Source organism: Barbatula barbatula (genome assembly GCF_947034865.1).
Source record: "Barbatula barbatula genome assembly, chromosome: 10".
NCBI classification, from domain to species: domain Eukaryota; kingdom Metazoa; phylum Chordata; class Actinopteri; order Cypriniformes; family Nemacheilidae; genus Barbatula; species Barbatula barbatula.
In genome coordinates, this window is record NC_136773.1 from 16683101 (window position 1) to 16705915 (window position 22815).

At 40.3% G+C, this 22815-nt stretch overlaps 1 protein-coding gene across 1 annotated transcript in view; it reads right to left on the minus strand.

The window, feature by feature from the left end:
* The window catches only part of hydin (HYDIN axonemal central pair apparatus protein), a gene marked incomplete at both ends in the record, with an annotated part of 48319 nt that overhangs the window by 6128 nt on the left and 19376 nt on the right, over positions 1-22815 (minus strand). Inside the window, 50 exons of the mRNA XM_079465985.1 lie at positions 91-238; positions 413-578; positions 665-791; positions 938-1141; positions 1446-1659; positions 1784-1878; positions 1968-2128; positions 2220-2575; positions 2740-2967; positions 3241-3346; positions 3423-3618; positions 3689-3834; positions 4246-4487; positions 4631-4832; positions 4945-5047; positions 5128-5363; positions 5592-5760; positions 5888-5987; positions 6069-6171; positions 6296-6494; positions 7223-7395; positions 7639-7795; positions 7864-7983; positions 8070-8252; positions 8531-8601; positions 8869-9087; positions 9172-9588; positions 9724-9868; positions 9983-10140; positions 10247-10360; positions 10524-10870; positions 11058-11225; positions 11337-11414; positions 11555-11684; positions 11855-12094; positions 12575-12724; positions 13381-13572; positions 13753-13880; positions 14151-14284; positions 14366-14502; positions 14691-14824; positions 15700-15874; positions 16088-16228; positions 16329-16538; positions 16623-16776; positions 17727-17849; positions 19520-19827; positions 19985-20128; positions 21957-22100; positions 22532-22790. Of these exons, the coding sequence (XP_079322111.1) occupies positions 91-238; positions 413-578; positions 665-791; positions 938-1141; positions 1446-1659; positions 1784-1878; positions 1968-2128; positions 2220-2575; positions 2740-2967; positions 3241-3346; positions 3423-3618; positions 3689-3834; positions 4246-4487; positions 4631-4832; positions 4945-5047; positions 5128-5363; positions 5592-5760; positions 5888-5987; positions 6069-6171; positions 6296-6494; positions 7223-7395; positions 7639-7795; positions 7864-7983; positions 8070-8252; positions 8531-8601; positions 8869-9087; positions 9172-9588; positions 9724-9868; positions 9983-10140; positions 10247-10360; positions 10524-10870; positions 11058-11225; positions 11337-11414; positions 11555-11684; positions 11855-12094; positions 12575-12724; positions 13381-13572; positions 13753-13880; positions 14151-14284; positions 14366-14502; positions 14691-14824; positions 15700-15874; positions 16088-16228; positions 16329-16538; positions 16623-16776; positions 17727-17849; positions 19520-19827; positions 19985-20128; positions 21957-22100; positions 22532-22790 (8754 nt within the window). The remainder of the gene's footprint in view (positions 1-90; positions 239-412; positions 579-664; positions 792-937; positions 1142-1445; positions 1660-1783; positions 1879-1967; positions 2129-2219; positions 2576-2739; positions 2968-3240; positions 3347-3422; positions 3619-3688; positions 3835-4245; positions 4488-4630; positions 4833-4944; positions 5048-5127; positions 5364-5591; positions 5761-5887; positions 5988-6068; positions 6172-6295; positions 6495-7222; positions 7396-7638; positions 7796-7863; positions 7984-8069; positions 8253-8530; positions 8602-8868; positions 9088-9171; positions 9589-9723; positions 9869-9982; positions 10141-10246; positions 10361-10523; positions 10871-11057; positions 11226-11336; positions 11415-11554; positions 11685-11854; positions 12095-12574; positions 12725-13380; positions 13573-13752; positions 13881-14150; positions 14285-14365; positions 14503-14690; positions 14825-15699; positions 15875-16087; positions 16229-16328; positions 16539-16622; positions 16777-17726; positions 17850-19519; positions 19828-19984; positions 20129-21956; positions 22101-22531; positions 22791-22815) is intronic.

Below are 22815 nucleotides of genomic sequence, written 5' to 3' on the forward strand. Positions count from 1 at the left end.
GTCATTTGAAATGACAGGGTGAGTAAATGATGAGAGAATTAAAATTTTTGGGTGAACTACCATTTTAATTTGCCAGGATTTTGGACTTACTTATTTTTGGCTGGAACTGTTCCCTCCATGGGCTCTAGCACCAAGGATTCTTGGAAGCCCTCAGAGTGGCAGGAGGTCTCCTGGACGTGGAAACGAAACGGCTGATCTTCACTATTCACCACAAACACAGTCTGATGAGCTTCCACACCTGCACACAAAAGCACATGAACACCTCTACTGAACTGTCCATCTCATGTTGTTTGTGTTGGAGAAGGGTGGTCCTCAGCATGATATGTCGGATCCTTAAAACTAAATTATTCTGGACAATTGGCATTAATATGACCCTAAAAAGAAAGAATAATACATTTAATTGAATCCTCACCTACAAGCAGACTGCCCAAATTCAGGTGAGCTCGATCAATATAGACCACAGGCTCATTGGCAGTCCCCACCAGGAGGAAGGGCAAAGACAAATTGTGTTCCGGGATTAAGAAGGTCCAGTAAGATTCCACTAGCTCCAGATCCAACGCCTGGTACTGAAATGAGACCTGAGAGAACAGGTTAAAATCAATTAGCTTTGATATTAATGCAACATTAGCGAATAGCAAAACTGCAAAACTCTCAACCTACACACCTTCACTTCTTTTCCAGGTTGAATGGACTTGTTTGGTGTAAAGCATTTAAAAAGGGAGTTGCCAGAGTCCTCACATCTCCAAATGAAAGAATATGGCTTGTTTGTAGGATTAACAATGCCAAATTCCCTGAGAGAAAAAATGCACGAATAATGGTTAAAAATAAAATACCTGTATTTTTAAACCAGGGACATGATACATTTTCCTACTGTATGTGGCTTCAAGACAAATGTTTTATAAGCTTCATAAAATCAAAAATTCATAAGTTCTCGCACCTGTGAACAGATGTGCTGATACCCACAGAGTTGAATTCTATAACACTGGTTTTTGGGTCGACGTTAAGTAGACTGTAGAGCTCTGGGTCACGTCTGTTTGCAGTCAGGTAGTCTGAATCTTTCAGGTGGAAATGGCAGTATGGCAGCAAACTGCGTCCACTTACAGCGATTACTGGACTCTGCCCGTCCGTTAGATTTGGGATACTGCAATAAATATATATAGCATATTTACAGTTTTTGTTGATTAAGCAATATACCAATAATTAATGATTAATTGATTAGTTATTAATGAACTAAATATACTCTAAATCAATGATGCTACGCGAAAAAAATAATCACAATAATAAACACCCCAGAATTAGCTAAACAAAAATATGTACCTAGCCCAGTCTAAACAGAAAACACTAACTAGCCTTAACACAATAATTAAGGATCAATGAGAAGGAATGTAAAAAAAGGTCCATAGTGCTGTGTCTATCAATATTACAAGACTGTCTGGATCTCTGACCTGCAGATCAACCTGGCCTCAAACTTAACCACTTCCAAAGGGGAGAAGCGGATGTTGAACGTTTGACTCGCCCCTGGGCTGATAGACCCTACACCCGGTTCAATGCTGAAGGGAGGGAGCTCTGGGTCTCCTAGCAGTAGCGAGGACACATTCTGCAAAGAGCTGGCTGGTCTCAGAGGTGTCCTCCTGCCATGAGATGAACGAGATGTTCTACCTGATACATCAACACACACATGAATAAACCACTTAAATGGAAGCAAAATACATGTGCATTAAGTATCTTTGTTAAAACATTACATTTCATAACAGAATGATTCATTTTGAGGCTGAAGGTTTACCTCCTTGTTCAAAGCATGCAGTCTTTCCATACGTTTCCATTAAAACTTGCCATGAATATTCCAGATGAACACTGCCTTTATTCTCCATCTGAAGCCTTGAGGAATAACACATAACATTCAGCATTTGAAAATACATTTCTGAGCAATTATGTAAATATCGAGCAAATTGTACTGTTACACCTACTTATAGACTCTGGTCTGGTAGAGCATTGTGTCTTTGAAGCGGATGGGTGCCGTATCACATTGGTATTTGCTGTAATCACATGTAGCGCTCACTTTCAGCACTATATCTCTTGAGGAATCCTCTATCACGGAGTGAAGCGGCTCAGGGTTTGTCACTACAACCTGAACAATAAATAGTTTATAAACAATGTAACTTAAGACCCCTGAGCTCTCAGGGGTCTACATGACTATTCACTGTTTCTATGAAACTCACCTTCTGTTTGGCAGGTCGCTGTGATGACTTATTGTCTACATCCACCCATTTAACAGTCCTGTGACAATCGTCCCAGTCTGGGACCTGATCTATAGGCTGCTGAAAGGTGATGCTGCTAAGTTTACATGTAATTGTTTGAGCGTTCAGTACGACGGGCTGCTCCGAGCAAAAGGTCACCGTCACAGCTTTGGAACAACCGGAATGTAGGTGACCGACCTGCGGGGAAAGGCTCAGCTGCGGGCCACTGGGAAACCATTCAAACCGCAGCACTCTGGATCCGCTTGGGTTTGTCATGGTGAAGGTTTCTTGATAAGCGTGGCCCACGTGACAGTCCCCAAAAGGAATGTCAGATGAGCCTGACAAAGAGAAAATGATAATGATAATCGCATAATATTATTTGGCCATTGTAGTTTAAAGTTTAAGCTCGAGTGTGTTTGAGTCTGTTTTTTAAAACATATTTTTAATATCTACAAGCACATTTCTATTTTATTCGTCATAGTGACAGGAAGAAAATACATACTTTCAGTGATATCCTGCTGAACCTTGCTTCCAAGGTTGTCCAGAATGATGATGTCATGGTAACCCTCACCCACAAGCTGCATCACTGTCTGATCGTACTGGTTGTCCTGCACCATGACCTTCATGTTGGCTTCAAACCTTTGGGCTACCTTTGGATGAAACCCAACTTGGAATTCTGCTTGTTGCCCAGCCACGAGTGTCAGAGAGGCTACATGAGCAAACTGTGTTTCTGGAGAGGAACCAAAACCCAGTTATTGCTTTAGAATAAAATTCTCCAAGACACACTTGAGTCTCAATCTAAGCACAAAAGCTTTGTATAATGTATGTGTACATGGTATAGATTTTCCGATTAAACAGTCATTTCATTTTAAAGCCGACATAACTGGCATCTCATAGGATCACAAGACGTTATAGATCAATTTTGTGTTATTCACAAATGGATCCCAAAAGCGATGCTAATATCAAGTGTAACCTAGGCTTTTATTCGTGCCGGTCGCTTTACCTTTTCCAGCATCTCCTTCCATGCATGAGGACGCAAGTCTGCATACAGTGCCAGCAGCAGCTTTCAGAGTAAAAACATCCAGGTGATACTGGTGAACAATGCTAACCTGCAAACACCAAAGCATCACAGATTATCCCACTGAATATTCAAGTCAGACAACACACAATTGATTCTGATCTTACTTGTGCAGGCACATTTCCATTGTTCCTGATCACTAATGGAAGACTTTGGCTTCGGCCCACCAACAAGCGCTTAAACTGCAGCACTGGGTGACCTCGATTAGTCCTCTGAACTGGTTTCAGAACAGTGACGCTGGGCAAGTTGCCTTCACCCATTACATCAAATACCAGAGCTTTGTTCCTGTTGCCAGGGGCTTGACTGCAAAGGAAATTTAAAAAGGTAAAGCATGCAGCTAAATAGTGCAAATCTACACACTAAAAACCACTACCTTGTGGTCACTTTCAGGGTCGCCTCAAAGACTGCGTGATACGTCTGCATAGCCACGGGAGAAAAGGTGACCGTGGCAAATGCATGCGAGTGGCTGGAGATATACATCTTTGTCGGGGTCAATTCGAAAACTTCTGCATTTTGAGGCTAAAATGAACAAAATAAGAAAATAGGTTGACACACTGTATAGATGCTGTTAAAGTAATATTCACCTTCAAAATGAAAACTCTTGTCATTTCAAACCTGTATGACTTTCTTTCTTCTGCAGAACACAAAAGAAGATATTTTAATAAATGTTGGTAAAACCGTTGGTCCCCATTGACTTGCATTGGTTTTGTGTACATACAATAGGAATGAATGTGGACCAACTGTTTTTTGTTACCAACACTTCTCAAAATATCATCTATTGTGTTTTACCAAAGAAAGAAAATCACACAGGATAAAAATGACAACAGGAGGTATAAATGATGACAGAATTTTATTGTGAACTATCCCTTTAAGCAACGTTTGGCTATTTAACAGCTACAAAATCAAAGCAACTACTGGGAGAACTGCTTTATACAAACATACCTTGACTGATCTGATCACCAGGGTGAGTTCACACGCCACTTTCCCCGGATTGGTAATGCGGAACTGGGCATTGGCTGACCGACCAACCAGCACATTGTTAAAGATAAACTTGTTCTCATCCTGCACATAGACGCCCATACTGTCCCGGAACTGCTCACACTGCAGCATGCTGCTGTTCTTACAGATACGGTGCTCCTCAAAGATAGAAGCAACATCTGCACTTGCTATTCCTAAAGCGTACAGTGAGAATCATGATTCAGAATCATCTGAATATGGTTAGAATCATGGCCAAAATAAATATTATTAAAATGAAGATCTACTTAGATAATAGGAGAACACTGAAAAAACTTAAATCTCATTCATAATCACAAACCTGGCATGCAAACTTCTGCCACCAGTCTGTATGGAATCCCGTCTGGGTTGTCAGAAGGGTCTCTGTCAGAGATGTCTACAGCCAGAGATTCCACCCATTTGCCTACGTGCTCTGCTTTGCAATCCACATTCACTTGCAGTTGTGCTCCAGGTGCCAGAATGCCCATGCATGGAGTCAATGAGAAAACAGTCAAAGTTTGTGTCTGTAAAAAAGAAAAACAACATGCGATGTGTTCATTTTCAACATAGACATTTGTGTTGGTGAGGATAAAACATACATAGCTTTGCAGTACATATAGAGATGTTGTTTCTTACCTGCGTGTGCGTGCCAGTCTCGCTGTGCAAAGTGTTTCGGAACTCACTGGCGCTGGGCGGTTTATTCGCATAACTGTCTTTTGATGCCTTTTTAGTTGACCAGCTTTAAAAAGAAGAAAACATTACTCATTACTAAATTGAGGAACACTTTGATACCTTTTATCCAATAAATAACAGCCGTACCCTTTCCTTTGTGCTGGAACTGTGAGATTTTTACACATTCTGATGTTGACACTGATATCAAATTGGCCTTTGTTCTCCACAGTAAAAATCTGTCTCTTGCGCGAGCCAAACTCTAGTGCGCCAAAATTGATATTGTTGGAGGGATTGATGCTATATTTAGAGTAGAGCGATTGGACTGACACTTTCATTGGTTTAGTGTTTATGGTCTCACCGCCATCCAGATTGGGTTCAATAACCTGGAGCAAATGAAATAGAACATTAGTTTAATCTTTAATGAAAGAAGAGCTTTAATAAAAAAAGCACGGTAGAAAGCCCTTTATATGGAAATGGATATAATGCACAGCATAATTATCAACTTTAGAGTTAAAGAATATATTTAAATGCACATGGAAGTAATAGCATTTGTATTCAATTATAAGTGAATGAGACAAAAATAATGTAAAAGTGAAGGTTATATTACAGACCTGGCAACAAAGGATTGGGATATCTTTGATGGATATCTCTTTATTGTGCTGAAAAGTAATCTGAATACTGGTGGGCTTATTGTTGGGGCGTAGGCAGCCATTTTGAGGGGTGATGGAGAATATGGAGTTCAGATCTGGCATTCCTGGCTCTGTGGGTTTCAGTGCAAACCTGCGAATGAAGAAACGTATTTAACAGAGCGAAAACACACGTTCTTGATGTTAACTTCCTTAATCTTAGTAACTAACAAAACAGCAACTTTATAAGTAGATGATGGAAAGCCAATCTGGCAACTTACTTAAAGGCGATGTCATATTTTCCTTTGTTTTCCAACTTAATAGTCCGTTTCACCTCTTCTGATACTTTGATTATTCCAAAATCCAGTGAACCCTCAGAACCTACAGCAAATATTTCCTCAATTGAATTCATATTCTGTGCATCTGGTGAAATGCAATAATGAGGTGTTATTAGACAGGTACCTTCTGGAAGGTGAATGTCCACTGCAATATCATAGGCTTCTGCGATGACCTGAATGCTCTCTGAATGTTGAACGATGCCAAAAATACCATCCATATCCGACACCTGATAAACACATGCGCATTTACTATTACGTTTAAAAGGTAAAGTTCATGACAAAATATGTGTCTACTATGATTATATGGAGCCTGACAAACTGACACTTTTGTCCACAGCGGTTATGCAGTACCTCTAAACAAATGGATTTCTTTATTTTGACGGGGACCCTGGCCATGAAATTCATGCGCAGGCAGAATTTAGAATGAGGCATGATGATCCCTTCGTTCTGTGACACACCAAATTCATCCCCCAGCATCTCAAGACCCAACAGCTTCCAGGCAGCCGGCAGAAGAGTGTTATTGTGCAACCACAGTGTCTGAGTTTCTTTTCTGTAGGAAACAAGTAAACAAGATTTTTTCCACATGCAATATTTCAATACAATCCAAAATTACTTTGTCTGATTAATATTTAATATTTACTTATTTATATTATTGTTCGATTCTGGGGGTGTTTATTAGGTAGGAGTGGGTCTGCATATTGCTGGAAAGGTCTGTGCTAAGGATGTGTGTAGCACGTGAAGTCATGCAACATGACTTTACAGGCTTTACAATTTAATTATACATAATGTATATAGAGGAATTGTTCAATTCTGCTGTAGTTGCCATTCTGAACAGTGTGTGATCTGACTCTATTGATTTCATTTTCTCTTTAAATCCGATGCGTTTGAACCACTGATGCGTTTTACCCAGAAAGTTGGCGAAAAGTCTAAATCTACAGTGCGTCAGGGAGAGTTAATACAAAGGAATCGCAAAAAGCAATATACCACAATCAGGCATTTCTATCCGGATGGAATTACATTTCTCAGAGGACCCCCTAGTGAGTCAAAAAACAGCAGGTAATTTGCTCCAAAGGTTGTGTGGGAAAACCACAGACGTGTATCTAACCTCACAAAAAAGCACTCAGGAGAAAGTCTCTTATGAATAGAACTAATATCCGCAACAATAACAATGTGTTATTGTTTTGATGTTAGTGAACTATCGAGTCAATATCATTTATTTATAAGTAACAATCACGTTCCTATCTGAGGACATGTGAGCGAGCAGTGAATGCAGCTGACCTGTACAGCGGAATCTTGTCGAATTGGAGGAGCTTGTGGTCCAGCTCGAGTTCGGGTCTGACTCCTGTGCAGCACACAGAGAACACAGCCAGCTCTGGGTTCCCCTTGATACAGCACACCACATTGTCCTTCATTTGTTTAGGAGTGTTGGGATAGGCCCACACTGTCAGTGCCTGCAAGCAGAATATTTAATATTAATGGAGTTTGAAAGCCTTTCTTGGTGTTAAACGGAAGGTTACGTTGAAGTTCAGACTGGGAAGGAGGTTTGATTGATGATAAAAGGTATCAATAATGTTGGTGAAGACTAACAATTTAAGTTAATGTAATATTTATTCAAATCGTATTTTACACATTTGAAATTGTGATAAGGCTCAGGGCATGCCCTGAAATAGTGCGTTGGAAGTGAAGTTGCTTACTTTTTTCTCGTTGGGCTGAAGGCTCATATTTGACGGTTCAAGAAAGAAAGTAGTGGCCTTGGTGTCATGTTGGAAGTAAAAATGGATCTCAGCCTCCATTAAGGAATTGTTGTGAATTACAAACTTCTCCATGTTCTCAGGAAACTTTTCTTTATACCTAGTTTAAAGAAATAATCCTTAGATTACTTTTAAGATGAACAACAACAGAGTGAATCTAATATTCACCTCTCTCTGGTCTTCCCACACAACAAGGGTCCATAGTCATACACATCAGACTGGATGATGTAGGTCTTCTGTAGCCCACTCTCAGGCCGCAGGGTCTTTTTGCAGTGTGCAAACAACACTCTATTACATAAACACACAAAGAAATCAGACAAAAATAAATCCATATCAGATAGCACTGATATTTCCCCTGCTGAAATGACACTCACTTGTGGTCTCTGTTTATAGATGGGTTAGCACAAATTCCACTGCAAAGCAGCTGATAACATCGCTTGGTCCCCATCACCTCAAAGCTGAAAGTCTGATCAAATCTTCCAACAACGGTAGGGTGAAATGTGATCCTAAAGGTAACTGTTCCATTAGGAGGCACAGCCCAGCGAAAAGGAGTGAGCCTTTAAAAAAAACACAGACTCTTAAGTCTACATTTTTATATAGGGTGTAAACAACACAGGTCTAAAAGAATTTCCTATTCTAGTTTTATTTCTCTTCATTTTACAAATATAATTAGGACTTAAAGATGTTTGTTTAACCTTTCTATTCATTTATTAATATTCTGTTGGATTTTGTTTTGTGTTAAAAATGAGAAACATGAATTGCTTCTGGACCAGTGTTGTTTATGTCTTGCAAAATGTTCTAGATGTGCTTTTTGTCTGCATGTGACCTCCTGTACCTGTTGTTGCAGTTTGACTGGGCTTCCCCAGAATGAATACTTTGGCCTGTATCACTAACTGTTATACCCTCCTGCAAGAACCAAGCAGATTGTGTTTAATCAAAGATATTCATTTTAACAAGATGCTCTATTGCCATTACAATGAATGGGGAGGAATGCAATGCTCAATATGTCCGCTCTAGCCAAGGAAGTCCCGCCTTCCAGTGAAACGTGGCGTTGCAAACATGGCCGCCGAGAGGCATCACTTGCGTAAATGGACTTTGGTTAAATTCAGACAAACTGTCAAGATAAGCTAAAAATTACATATTACTATTGGATTTTGGGTAAACTTCAGATACCTTAACAGATGAGACAGGGCCCTTTATATCTGAACCCAGGTCTTCATCGTTTTTCTCTTCAGCCATGTCCACGGGAGACGAAAGCACCGTGAAGGTAAAATAACTGCTGGAGGGCTGAACGCTGGGCACTGATCTCTTCTTGGGGTACTGGACTATGGAGAATATTATAGGTGGAGGAATGGGTGGGCCTTTGGACCCTACCCCTAACTCATCCAAGTTCTGTAAAATAGACAAAAGACATACTCTATGAAAACTCGGCAAAAATAAATAAAGATAAATACATAAAAAAAAAAAAGTACCAACCTCCTCAAGGGAGGGTAGTTTCATGCTATTGATAATCTCGAATCCACTCAGGTGCTTGTTGTGTTGGATAGACAGCCAGACGTGGGGGATGGACTCTACCACAATACTTTGGTCTAAATCCTCTGTACCATCAGCTGTCACATGGGCCTGGCTAGGAACTGGAGACTTCAGATCTGCCATGTCTACCTTCAGCTTCTCTTTGTCCACTTTCTCCTTCTCCCGTTCCTTTTTATTCTTCTTGGCAGTGGGGGCAGGGACTTCCGTGGTCTCCTCAGTCTCTAGGACCTCAGAGACGCGGGGCTGCAGTAACAATCCTTGGGTTCGGTCCCAGAACTGAAGAATGTGCTGGATTTCCAGCTGGCTCTGTTCGTACAGCTGGAATCGGGCTTTTAGCTCTGTGTCAAGCTCACTGGACTGCTAATAATGTACAACAAAACGCAGAAAATGTTACAGATGTCCTGTTGATGTTAGCATTAATGAGCTGGAGCAGCTGTGCGACATTGGTTATAATGAAAGCGATTTGCTTTTAACATGTTGCGAAGTGCCGCTAACCAGCTCTTGTGCTTGTTCCTCCTCCAATGGCAGATGTTTGGGTTTGGTTTCGCTGTCCTCATTAGGTGTCTCATCTTCCTCTCTTAAAACCTCAAGCTCCTGTTGGCGTCTTATTTCTTGCTCTTGGTCAAACCTGTTCTGTTCCCTAAAGTAGTACGCAATATTAGCAAACCATTATTTCATGCGATATCTGAAATATTGTTAGTATCATTCTCTAAATACACATAACCATGTATATACAGTAAAATAGATAGAACACCTGTGCTTAAAGACACTGTAGCTGCTGAAGATGTTGATAAAATAAATATGGCGGCGGTTATTGAGGGCTTTAAGGATGATCTGGAGCGTGTTACTTAGCGAGCGGCAATACTGTGTCTCCAACCCGTCAATTACGACACCACGGTGACAGTCGCTAAGCTATCAAAGGCAAAGAAAATTTTGACACAGATAAAATAAATAAGTGTATTGTGGATTAATAAAGACAACTGAACAGTACAATGTACACAATCTGGCCATGTCTCACCTGCAGTCTGTCTGACAGGATCTCTACCAGCAGATCTTCAGGCAGGAGGCCATTGTCCAGCCCTCCAGTGTCAGGACTGGCAGTCATGCTTACACGTCTGTGTGTCTGACCAGCCTGCAATCACACATAAACACACACAAGAATAATCTGATGAAATCCAAAAGGCCTTCGTCTTAACCAGTATTTTTGTAAAGTGAAAAACCCAAGACAAACAAGTTAATATTGTAAACGTTTTCTGCTGGCAAGCATTACAGCAAAGAGATCTGAGTGCATATACCACTGAAAGAGCGGCTGCAGCAGAACTGCTGTTCTTCTGTGAATGCCCTGTGATGTTGGTTTTGTTACGGGTCGAGGCAGATGATGGGGGGACTTTGCGGTCGCTGATTTGACTCCCATCTGCTGTGTGATTGGCTAAAGCTTCTACACTGAGAACGCCAGAAACCTGACCGGGTGTTGCTACTGTATCCACCTCAGCCTCCTCCATTGCACCCTGGGCACACAGTTCCCTCGCCCTGAGGCCTGCCGAGCTGATCCCAGATGACATGGTCTCCTGCACCACCTCATCTATACTGAGACAAGCCGCCTCGTAGTGCTTGGCCAGAGTAACTGCGGTCCTTGTTTTACCTACACAGAGATGCTTAGATTTACCTTAATGAATCACAGCAAACCAGAAATACTACTACACTGTAAATTATGATGTTTGTTTTCTTTCTTCAATATACACTATGAACATTATACAGGTTAGAAAAAGAATATACCGTAAATGAGTACGTAACTACTCATTTTTGGGTAGGCTATTTTAAAACCAGACCTGACAAAGGAGCACCATGCACGATGATGGCAACGCCCCGGCGATTTTGGGCAGCCTTTCCCTCTGGAGAAAGATCAATGCCCATGTGACGAGCGATGGCTCTAGAAACAAGGTCGTATTCCAGATCCCCCACTGCAAGGCGAGTGGTGCTATCATCTATAACCAGGTCTGTAAGGACAAGACAAATGTGCTCTCATTACACACTGGACAATAATAGTCCAATGATTTATCTGATATTAAAACAAATGCACTTAAACCTAACAAACGTCACTTTCACACCTTTACTGTTGAGTGTTTCAGCCTCAGACGGTGCGGCTGTATCATCAGTGTCTTTTTCTGGAATACCCTCCCCAGATTCTAAAACAAAAAACTTGGTGAGATCCTTAAGATTGGTTCACTTTCACTTGCCAAAAGTGCTAAATATCTGATCATTCTATTTAGATGTTGTGGTAGAATATTCTAATGTAACAGATCATCTCTGTTGCTGTATACAGTACCCAGCTTGGTTTCTTGTGAGCAGCACTCTTTGTAGAAGTCCAACAGCTCCTGGGGCAGAGTCTCGCCGGGAGCACGAGGAGGCAGAAGCAACACGTTTTGACAATCGTATCCTTTCACCATTCTCAAAATCTGATAAGGACAAAAGACAGAAAGAAAATGAGGTAAATACCACACTATAGTATCCTGTAGTTGTTCATTTTTCTCATTGGTGTCTTGGAGATACAGTTTCTCAGTCGTGTGTATTCTTTTCTAAGCATCTGAATAAAGATAAACAAAGTCCAGGCAGCCATTAAGCTCACCTCCTCTTCTTCCAAGTACTGCTTGTCAAAATCCACAGAGTAAAACTCAACAGGAAATGAACAAGGGTTGCGGACCATCATATCAGCCATTGTCCCTTCACTATACGGCAGGACAGGCCCCAGTTGTAACTCTGAAGAGGAAAACTCCAGCTGAGGTTCATCTCCTTGACCCTGGGCCAGCAGCAGGATCTTCTGAGTGCTCTGAGCCATTGTTATCACTAGCCTTTGACTGTATGCCCTCTGTAGAAAACATATAAAAGTGAGAACCAGCCCTTAGATTCTTTATTTTTGTAAAGACACACCTTTGGACTTTAGCCCACAACAAATTCTGTTTGCTTAGCCTCTTCTTGTACTAAAAATGTCTTGTGGAAGCTCCATCAGTCTAAATTTATTTAATTAAATTGACTTTGGAAATATCAAGCTCTGCCGAAGTGCAGAGAGAATACTTCTAAATGACCCAACTGAAAGGGTCACGAGTGTTAAATGGTGATGCTTTTTTACTGTGTTTACTTTGGCACTTTTTACTGCTTGTTTAAAACATAAACATCATTTTCTTGATGAGTGTTTTTCTCAGTTTGATCCTGGAAATTTGTCTCAAAATTCAGGAAGAAAATCTAGTTACATTTATTTCTGACTTGAGGAAAACTAGGAAGCCCTTCTGGTTCTTGTGTCAAACCAATATTCACTGTTATTCCAGCTAATTTGTGTGTTTGACTTTACCCCCTCTGCTGGGCTGAATTTGACCTGCACGTTGCTTCTGTCACCAGGATAAAGTGAGCCGTCAGAAGGCAAAATCTCAAAGATAACTGGGGGAGGCCGTTGTTTAAGCCGAGCCTGTCGCCTGAGGTACAGCGGGGTGTGTTTGTCAATCTAAACACATAACCGAAACAGAAAGTAACCGGAATAAATTCCTATTCAATTCAAATTGAGACTCCCCAATAGGTTGAGTATGTAGAGAAAAACATTATTACAATATGAAAACAGTAAACGTAACAACAGTAAAGGTAACTTAACACAACAAGCCGCATGTAGAATTAAGGTTTAACAAATATGCCAGAACAACAAATGAATTATGGCAACCATCAGCGTAATATCCAATAGATACTACTGTATATATATTACCCATTACAAAACCTGCTTACTACTGATGAAAAATGTATTGAATTGTTCATTTACTTTCTTAATACAAAATCATTTTATTGAGTATGATCCATTAAATCGTGTTATTCCACAATGTTGTCTTTGTAAATCTTTAATGAAAATGTATTTTATTTGCTGGTGTGACAGGCGTGTATCTTATTGGTCGACGAGAAAATGTTTGGCCTGCCACTGACATTCAGTTGCACTACAAATATTCTAAACCATGTTTTCTCCTAATGATGGAGAGTGATGATGAAATGTACTGTGAGAATCTTTGTGATACATGGGCAAGTTGGGCAACCATTGAATTTCCCATGCAAACCACTCAAGCATTACTGCATCTCATCATTGTTTGGAGGTTTTGAGTTTGTGTGACAGGCTTGTACCTTCTTTGGACGCTCCTCTTGTCTGATGCTCCATTCACAGGGGACCGGCCCATGGTTATACAACTGGACCGTGACCACCTGACAAAAGCCACACTGAATAGTATCAAACAGCAGCGTGTCTGTAGACACTGTGAGAGAGGGCACGGTGACCTCCGCAATCAAACGCACCTGCACCTGAGGCCCTTTAGCAACCTGTCAATCAAACACAGATATTTATACTAAGATTGGTTTAAAAAAGGAATCTCTTATTTTAATTTTCCATCTTATTCAATATCAACAGTTACAGACCTATGGAATGCTCATTACTGGTTTTTCTTTTATTCAACATTGTATTGGGTATCTCTATGATATTTAATGGTATTTTCACCAGACCTGTATGGGCAAAATGGCACTGATCTTTCCCAGGTCCATGTTGTCACCACAGGCTTCAAACTTCACCTCAAACGTCTCTGTCTCACAGAAGGGCAAATTCTGAACCTTGTCCAATTCTGTACTAAAGCCTGAAGGCATAAAAATGTATATTCAGAGTTCAAAACAAACTTTTGATTGAAAACGAACAGTAGGGAAATATAAACACTTCTGGTATCCACCCACTTTAGTTAATATTAACAAAAATACTTAAATACCGACCAAAGCACACTGCTTTCTAATGTCAGCAAGAGAACAATATCTGTTGCTACAATGGTTTTCTGAAATGGCAGAATGCTATCCAGTGCATAGAAACATTATGGCCATTTTAACGTGTGTAAAAGTCTGCAGTATGGACCAACCTCTGCCTGTCGAGCTCCTGTCGGCTCTCAAAGACACAGGCAATGGACAAGTGTTGGTTATTTTGACAATGTGGGTCGCGACACTGCCTTTGATGACATACCCAAAGTCCAGTATGTATTCAGGCAAGCTTAACCTGCAGAGAACATGCATCAAAGACAATCTCTCTCCTTTTATTTCTGGAGAAAATGACATGTTTCTGTGTGTACAGTCTTACTTGCTGAGCTTCTTGAGCATGCTGTTAGTGGATCCTGCTGTTCCTCTATGATCACTGGCTTGAAGCTGTTTCTGTACAGTTATGGCATTTTCCTTCACAAGGAGCCGCTCTAGCTCCATCTGGAGCAGGTTATCATACTATGACACACGCGCGCACGGTTTATAGTACCCATAAGACTATAGCACATTTGCATTTATTTGCATTATTATATTTACAAAGCTGCAATGATGGTCACAGTCAGTCCAACAAGGTTTTGATGAATGACATCATTAAGCAGATAAAGACACACTGTGCAATGATGACCAATAAATACAAACAGACTCACGGTGGGAATATAGTCATCTTCAGGTGGCATATCCTCCCTATCTATGGCGGACCTGCTCAGCACCCACTCTCTTGGTTTCTCGCTCTCCACCCGATTTTTGGCCTCCTTCAGCAGGAAGCCATATATCTCTTCATCTAGTTAGAAAAGATAATGAGGTTAAGGAAAATGTAATAAGGTTTTATAGCCTCTTCAGAAGACCAGACGATTGCTGACTCAGCATCTTATGGTGACCCTTTTTAAGGGCTTCATTCTCGACTGGTATTTGTATTTTCATATTTCCCAAGACAGCACATGCAGCAACAGGAAACAGTGAATATTGTATCAATTATTTATCGAAATTAAAATTTCTGACTTGACTTTCTGCTCTTGGTCTTAGAGCAAGCATTACCTCGCGGTGGAAAAATATTTATTGAGCAACAAAACCTGCAATGTTTGCTCTTTACTACAAACTGCATTGAGTAGCTAAGGCGAAAAATCGGATCGATACGCAATCAGAAGGCAACGCAGCATTCCTTCCTCCACAGTTCCACTATTTGCTCCCAAATCACAAGTCTTTAGTTCCCACTAAGAGTAAAGCTGCTCTAAAAGACAAGCTGAGAAAAATAACACTCTGGCTGCAAACCAGATGAAAAGATGAAAATGTGATTGAACAGTTGAATTCTTGCGCCAGTTCAAGGTCAAGCATATTCGAACCATTATTCCCGTCTGCGAGCTGGCACGGGCTGACTATATATATATATATATATATATATATATATATATATATATATATAAACATACCCTTAACTTAAAATTCCATCTGATATTGGAGTTGGTATCCGTTTGTCAAGTGAAAATCAAAATGGCACTTGCAACAACAAGGTTGAGGGTTCAATCCCAGGGATCACATACTCATAAAACGCATACCTTTAATGCACTTTAAATCTTTAAATGCACTTTAACATATAATTTATGCACAAACAGCGTAGAACGAATCAGACTGATACTTATACAGGAAATTAACACTTACTCAGATCTCTAGGCAGGTCCAGATACACTCGAGGGAAAATGCCCTCTCCTCTAATAGTAATGTTCTCGGTCTCATTGAAAGCCATTTGCAAATGAAAGGTCTCGTGAAAGATCTCTGGGGTCCCCGGAAGATAGTATACACTGAGTCTTATTTCTGCATGTGACTTCAGGTGACCCTTCAGGAAAAACATAAGCAAATATATCAGCCAATCGCTGCACCTAAAACATGATATTTATGCACATGTGTCATGTTTGTTAAATTAATAATGATTCCAAGATTATGTTTTCAGCCATACATACGTGTGCAGTACTCTATACTCTGAATATTAGCACAGAAAATGCTGATTCAATCTGGGCCTTGTCATTTGCAAACATGGAGAACGTCTCACCTTACTTGGGATGATAAGAGGTTGACGGGGTAAGGGCTGTTCAACAGAGAGCCCCTGTGCACCAGGTAGAGTAGAGAAATCAAAGCCAACCTTTCCAGTGTTTTTCAGCGTAATCTCTGCCTCTGCCACATGGTCAAACAACTGCCATTACAGGAAACAAGACAGAAATACTGATGCTGACACAGAGCCTTGTATTCATTCAGTGCAAGCAGACACCCAAGTAAATGTTTAGTGTATTTACCTGCAAGCCGAAGTCAATGTCATTCGTGTCCAGAATATATGAAACGGAAGAGGCTTGACCCTCGAGTGTGATCTCATAGGTGGGCCCCCCCTCCACCTCACACAATGCCAAAGCATGAGCACTGATGTCAGCATGACCGAGAAACGAGAAGGTCACTAGTTTGGTGTCACCAGGCTGCAGTTCTCCATACAGTGAAGAGATATTGAAGACCTGCCACATAGTACAGCAAATAATAATAAAAAAGGCTTATACAGATAATAGTTTGTCAGACTTCTGGAAAATTGTAAGGTATACCTCCTTCACACCCACACTCGGATGCCCCTTGGCTGTCAGATTAATCGGTATGGTTCCCAGTTCTGTACTCGCTGATCTTTGTCTCGAGTAAATCCTGTTCTTCTCCTGTCCATTGGATTCCTCCTCCACGCAAGGTTTGATTATATCGGTTTCTCTGCAAAAATACAAACCATAAAATTTTAACAAGGGGTATTCACAAAGCATCAACTCTCAATAACTCTTACTGTACCTTTCGTATTTTCTTGCCGACCCAAAGGGTCAGACAGAAACTTAATAGGGTCTGTCAAGAAGGTCATTAATTACAGAGAGCAATAAATAATTGAACGGGCGTAATTTGTCAGAGGAAAAAGTTCACACAAGAAATCTCAGGCTCTTAAGAAAGACGGAAATGGAAAAGAATACAGCAAGATAATGAGTGTATTGATGGAATTCATGTGTCATAGTACCAGCCTGTCCAAATGAGCAGACCCAATCAAAACCCTTGTAAGGAAAGGTGGACACAAACTTGTATTCAAGCTATGGTGAATGCGTATGTCAGTAAGAAAAGTCAGCAGGGGGCAGTGTTGTATGTTTAATAAAAAAGGTTAAGGCCCAAATCAATTTTTTTTTACAAACAAGAAGTGATTGCTTACAACAGATAAGCCACCATCCACATCGAAGAAAAACCTTATAAACTCCAACTGAAAATGTGAAGCTTTTCTTGAAGCTCTTTTGTTTTAAGCATTTGTGAGCAAGTAACTCTCATTCCCAACATCATACTCAAATACAAGCACCAAAATTACAGGTTTGACATAGAAAACCAGTGAAGGGAAAGACTGGTGCAGGTGTTCTCAAAGGCAGCCATTCTACTAAAGCCCCTCAAGAGAGCCCCACTAGACGACTCACAACACCTCACATTTACCCGATCTAACCTAATGTATCTGTTAGAGGCTATGCCTCATCATCTCATTATGAAGCATTGAGGTAATTCTCAGAGCTCGGCTAACATAATGAGATCTAGGGAAAACATCTCTCTTTATATGTATCCTCATAATTCCTGTTTATTATTAGTGTGACCTGAGGGAATTGTTAGGCTCAGATCATACGCAAAAGCTGTTCTCGGACCTGGTCGAGTCCGTCTTGCCGTCAGGTTCTTTCGTCTCTAACAGCTCCCACCGTGCCTCCACGCTCTCCTCTCCATTCCCTAGCGAGAATCCTTCGATCCCTCGACTCTCCACATCAAAAAACCTACCAAAAATGAAGGAAAAAGCAATATCAGCCGCAAACATTAAGACCGTCCATCAGCTTAAAATCCGCCATGTGCCGGGAGGCCAATCGGATCAAAGAATAATAGCAATTTCTCCCTTGGTTTAATTACTGATAGGCTTTTAATTAGCAGGCTGGACAATGCATGTGAAAAGCCTTGCTGTACTGATAGGAAAGGTCATAGTCTTATTGCCTCACGCCATAAGGAAGTGGATGAATTGCAGCGGCATTCAGCTCTGTCGATTTATTCGATGTGAGACACGGCAGCCACTAAACAACAATTTAAAAAGATAAAAACCCAACCCTTAGCTATCGACAGGTAAGATTCAGAAAGAAACTAGTTTTGGATTTCTGAACGGGTAAGGTGGGCGGGTGTGATATATGGTTCTATCAGGGTTGGTGTCTAGGCTTGTGTATGTTATGTAATAGTATTCTTAACATCCCCTGTGAAAGGAGGTACATGATAAAGTATTGTGCTGATTCCAAAACCATTTCTTCAATGGCTCCACAAGAAAGGACTGAAGCAAGTTATCGAATGTATGACACAGTGTTCAATTTGGCTGTAAATGCTGATCATCCGTTATTTCATTACATCATGTTCCACTATACAATATACCATCAGCACCGAGTGGGCTGTCAACTGCGTCAATCCATCATACATTATCACCCGTTTATTTAATTATGGTAAGTTATTGCATTTGCTCACACGGCCTGCAGGGCTTGACTGTACATCTGTCCATCTTTAATAACGGAGTATTAAATGAAAGCATTGATTGCTTAATCTTTGAGGGTTTAGAAGAAAGAATGGTTTCATTCACCCAAAATGCATTTATTTATTTATGATGTCAGGAGGAAAATCGATAGTCCTTGAACATTTTTCTCAAGAAGTTGTTTACACAGAATTTTATATGCTAAACATCAGCTTAGGTCCAAACTTGACGTGCCGCTTTCTGCGGCTGGCTGCATTAAAAATGCACTGGCTCTGAACTGAAGCACAGCACGGACAGGCCAAGCGCGAAATGCATAGAGGTGGCTTCGAACATTTTCAGTTCATGACTATAAACCTGACGAGGTGCATTTTATCTTAAACTGACTGCAGAGGGAAAAATGAGCCAAACTAATCCTTTCATGCATGAATTACGACAACAGTTTATATAGGGCATTAAACACACAACTTTTTACATTTTTTTCGCTTGCATAACCACTGCAGGAGACACTGTTTATGATGATGTAGCTACTAGTGTCTCCTGTAGTCGGTGATGTGCCATCAAAACCCATGCATGTGCAAGAAATTGATTTTTGATAGCTAGCCAATGTACAGTAGTGACCTGGCGTGGAAGGGTTAAACATTCAAAACTAATACATTTCAAGTCTTTTAAAAAATAAATATCTTGTCATATTCAAGATTGACGTCTCAAGCCTAAGTAAACTACTTATAAATACACCAGCATTTTTAAACCAATGGTGTGAGTTTGGGGCAATGTTGTTTGCTTAAAAACATTGGCATGGGGAGGTTTTTGGGAAACGTATTATTGCATTTCTACCACACTAGTGATTCATAAATTACTCAGGACACTCAAAGTGATTTTTAGTAGACTTAGCATTAAGGTTAGATTAACTCTTTGAAGTTGAAATCAATGTGGTGTTCCTACCCAATATGGCATTGGTCTACCAGAAAGGTCCAACGGTAAGAAACGCAGAGCGGGCTGCAGTTGGTCATGGTGAGCTTGCGTCTGGATTTTGTGTAGTTAAGAATGCAGCCAAAGTCAAGAGAGGTGCTGGATAACTCAAGATTGGGGAAGTGCACCTCACCCCGTAATGCCACCATGTCCCGCTGCGGGTGGTTGTCGTAACAGAGTTCAAGCACATCCTCAACCATACGGCTGAAACGGTCCTGCTGAAACATGGGGTTGAAACACACCCATACTTCTTCTTGAGCTCCAACACCCAACCCCAGACACTACAGAAAGACAAAAATTCAACTTTTATACTTGGTTAGGCTTAGATACACGACCCAAATAATAGATGGAAAACGAATAATAATAACAGAGTTATCTCATTTCTGAACCAAACTTTTCATATATTCATCTATCCATATGTGTTGTCAAACTAATTACCTTTGAGGTTTTAAACAACTCATCTCCCTCATAAGCACACAAGGCGAAGGGCTCACGCAGGGTCAGTTTTAATGAGAGGTTCAGAGAGGACATGTTCTTTAGGACCAGTCTCTGATACAGAGGAACCAGACACACATCTGGCGCCTGTGGATCAGACAAAACACCATAAACATACTGACATCATGATGGAAATAACAAGGAAGAGGGGAAAAAAGCAAACGTTCATAACAAATAGAAATTGTATAGTTTTTTTGCATCACAATTTTTTTGATTTCCCTTTGCGACAGGCCTTTATATTGCCTTTTAATAGTAAAGCTAGTGTCTAACACTAGTGTTTTTTGGCAGTTTGATATTGCAGACCAGTCCGAACTATTGTTTTTGGAAAACTATAATTTAGACCACGTTTGTCTTTGTTTTTTACATGAGCATTCATGTCATCCACTCATATGTTACTACATGATCACAATTTTTAGGTCAACCATCAACACATTTCCTACAGTGTATTTAAAGCCAATCCCTCTTTCTCTCATCCCTCCACATATCCCAAGAGCTTCCCTCTTCCTCCACTTCTCCATCTCTCTCATCTCTCTCTCCACTCGCTCTCTTTAATTGCTTTATTCCTCCAAGCTCCACTAAGGGAGCATTCAGTAAATCTAGCAGCACGTGCTGTCAAAACACAGACGGATGGGACAGAATCAGATAAAAGAATGCCACAGAAATAAATGAGCATTTTTAGTTCTAAGACGCAAGGTGCCTGAAAGCAGCTGTCAGAAGATATAAGAAGTGGCTGCTCAAAATACGAGAGAACAGAAATTTGACAGGGGTGGCGATATTGTGAGTGCAGCGAGAGTGAGATAATAAAAGTGAAATAAAGCAGACAGAAAATCATTTTCATTATAATGATGGTTCCCCTTGAGCTCACTGTGCTTATACAGCTTTTTTCAACAGAAAAGAACGTGAGATGCAGGACATCAAGGCTGAGCTGTGGGCTCGGTTTGAAACGAATCGGCCAGATCAGCTCACTTACAATCATTGTGCAAATGAAAGGTACATTTGAATAGCTTATTTGAATGAGTCGTACTAACATAACAATTCCACGATTTTTATGCAACGACAATCACCTTTACATTTGTCTTATTGCAGTCAATTGACATGTACAATGGTTGACGTACAGACAAAACATTAGATATTTATTTTGCTTACATTGTATAATTTCTAAATTAGGCTTAATTCTTGTACACAGGAGTCGATCAGTGCCTCACACAAGATGAACTTTTCCTGCATCATTTCTGGCTTCATAAAAAATGAAGACACTTTTGATAGTGCACATGTTCAGCCACTGAGCTGCAACCCGGCTCTGTCTACATACATTTGTGTATACATATTCAATATAATATTAACAATGTGAATAATTAAAAGAATAGTGCATCAAAATCTTTGTTTGCAAAAGGTTTTTAAAGAAAATATCTTAGTCTTATTATTTAGAATATATATGTGTGTCTTTACTTTTAGCTTTCTGACTATTTCCTGCTTTCTGCTATTTATTCTTTGAACCATATTAAAAGTAAAGTTCACCCAAAAATTTAAATAAAATGTAATCCTTTACTCCAATGTTGGTTACCAAACAACACTAGACCCTGTTTACTTCTAAGGACACAAAACCATTTCTCAAAATATCTTCATTTGTGTTCCAGAGTCATACACGATTTGAACCACATGAGTGTAAATAAATGATGACAGAAGATGATTAATTTCCCCTATTGAATAAAATAAATTAAACAAACTATAGATTTCAATATCATCTTTAGTGTGACTTAATAAGCCTTTTGGCATTCAAAGATGATGACAGACATTTCATGTTTGAAAGACCTTTACCCTTTTAGGCTTTAACACAACAAAGTAGGTTATTGTGGATGTTTTATGCAAAGTTGGTAGTAGAAAAACATACATGCACATACAAACAAACACACACCTTTTCCACATAAAAGCTGACTTGCTGGGATGAGATGTCTACAGCTGGCGAGACAAACTGGCATGTGACATCAGCAGTCATGATGACCTCTTTCTCATACTGACGTCCAACTACAGCATAGCACACCAGCTTCTCTCTAACCACCTGCATTTATGAACGCATTAAAAAACACATTACACACACACAAAAAAGAGATTCTACTGTGCCTGAAACGAAGCACACCCATCGCCATATGCAATGCCACAGAAGTCCAGCATGGGCTGCATCAGGGCAAGCCTAAATTCACTCTTCACCTTTTCTCATCTCTAACTTACATTAAATAAATCAAGAGTCAAAGAAGCATGCATCGCTGTAATGCTCTAGAGAAAATGTAAATATACAACTCTGTACAGCGCCACTAAAATAGGATTGGGGTGTCTTTCAGAACTTAGCTCTGTTGCATTTAAACAAACATGAGCCGATGAGACACTAAATAGGACAGACACTGACCAATAGAAAGTTGGTCATCGTGGCAAAGAATAGTCTGGTTATCAGTTAATGTAGTGTTTGTAATGTATAAGTCTTGAGAGAAGTACCTTGGGGATGTCAGAAGAGCCCTCCAGCAGTATATCAGTGGTTTGGCCAGGGGCAAGTGTAAAATGTGCAGGTGATAGCCTGAAGACGGGGGCTTCTTGAACTGAACTCGGCAGACTTTTGATTTTCGTGGTCTTGGGCTTGATAGGCGATACAGGGCTTCTACTGTGGAGCTGTGCAAATCCCTCTGTGATCCATAATAATTTGTGAGTGCGACGTCCTCGGTTTGTTATTCTAAAGTGATACTGACATGGTCCAGAGCTGAAACACCAAATAATTAATTCTA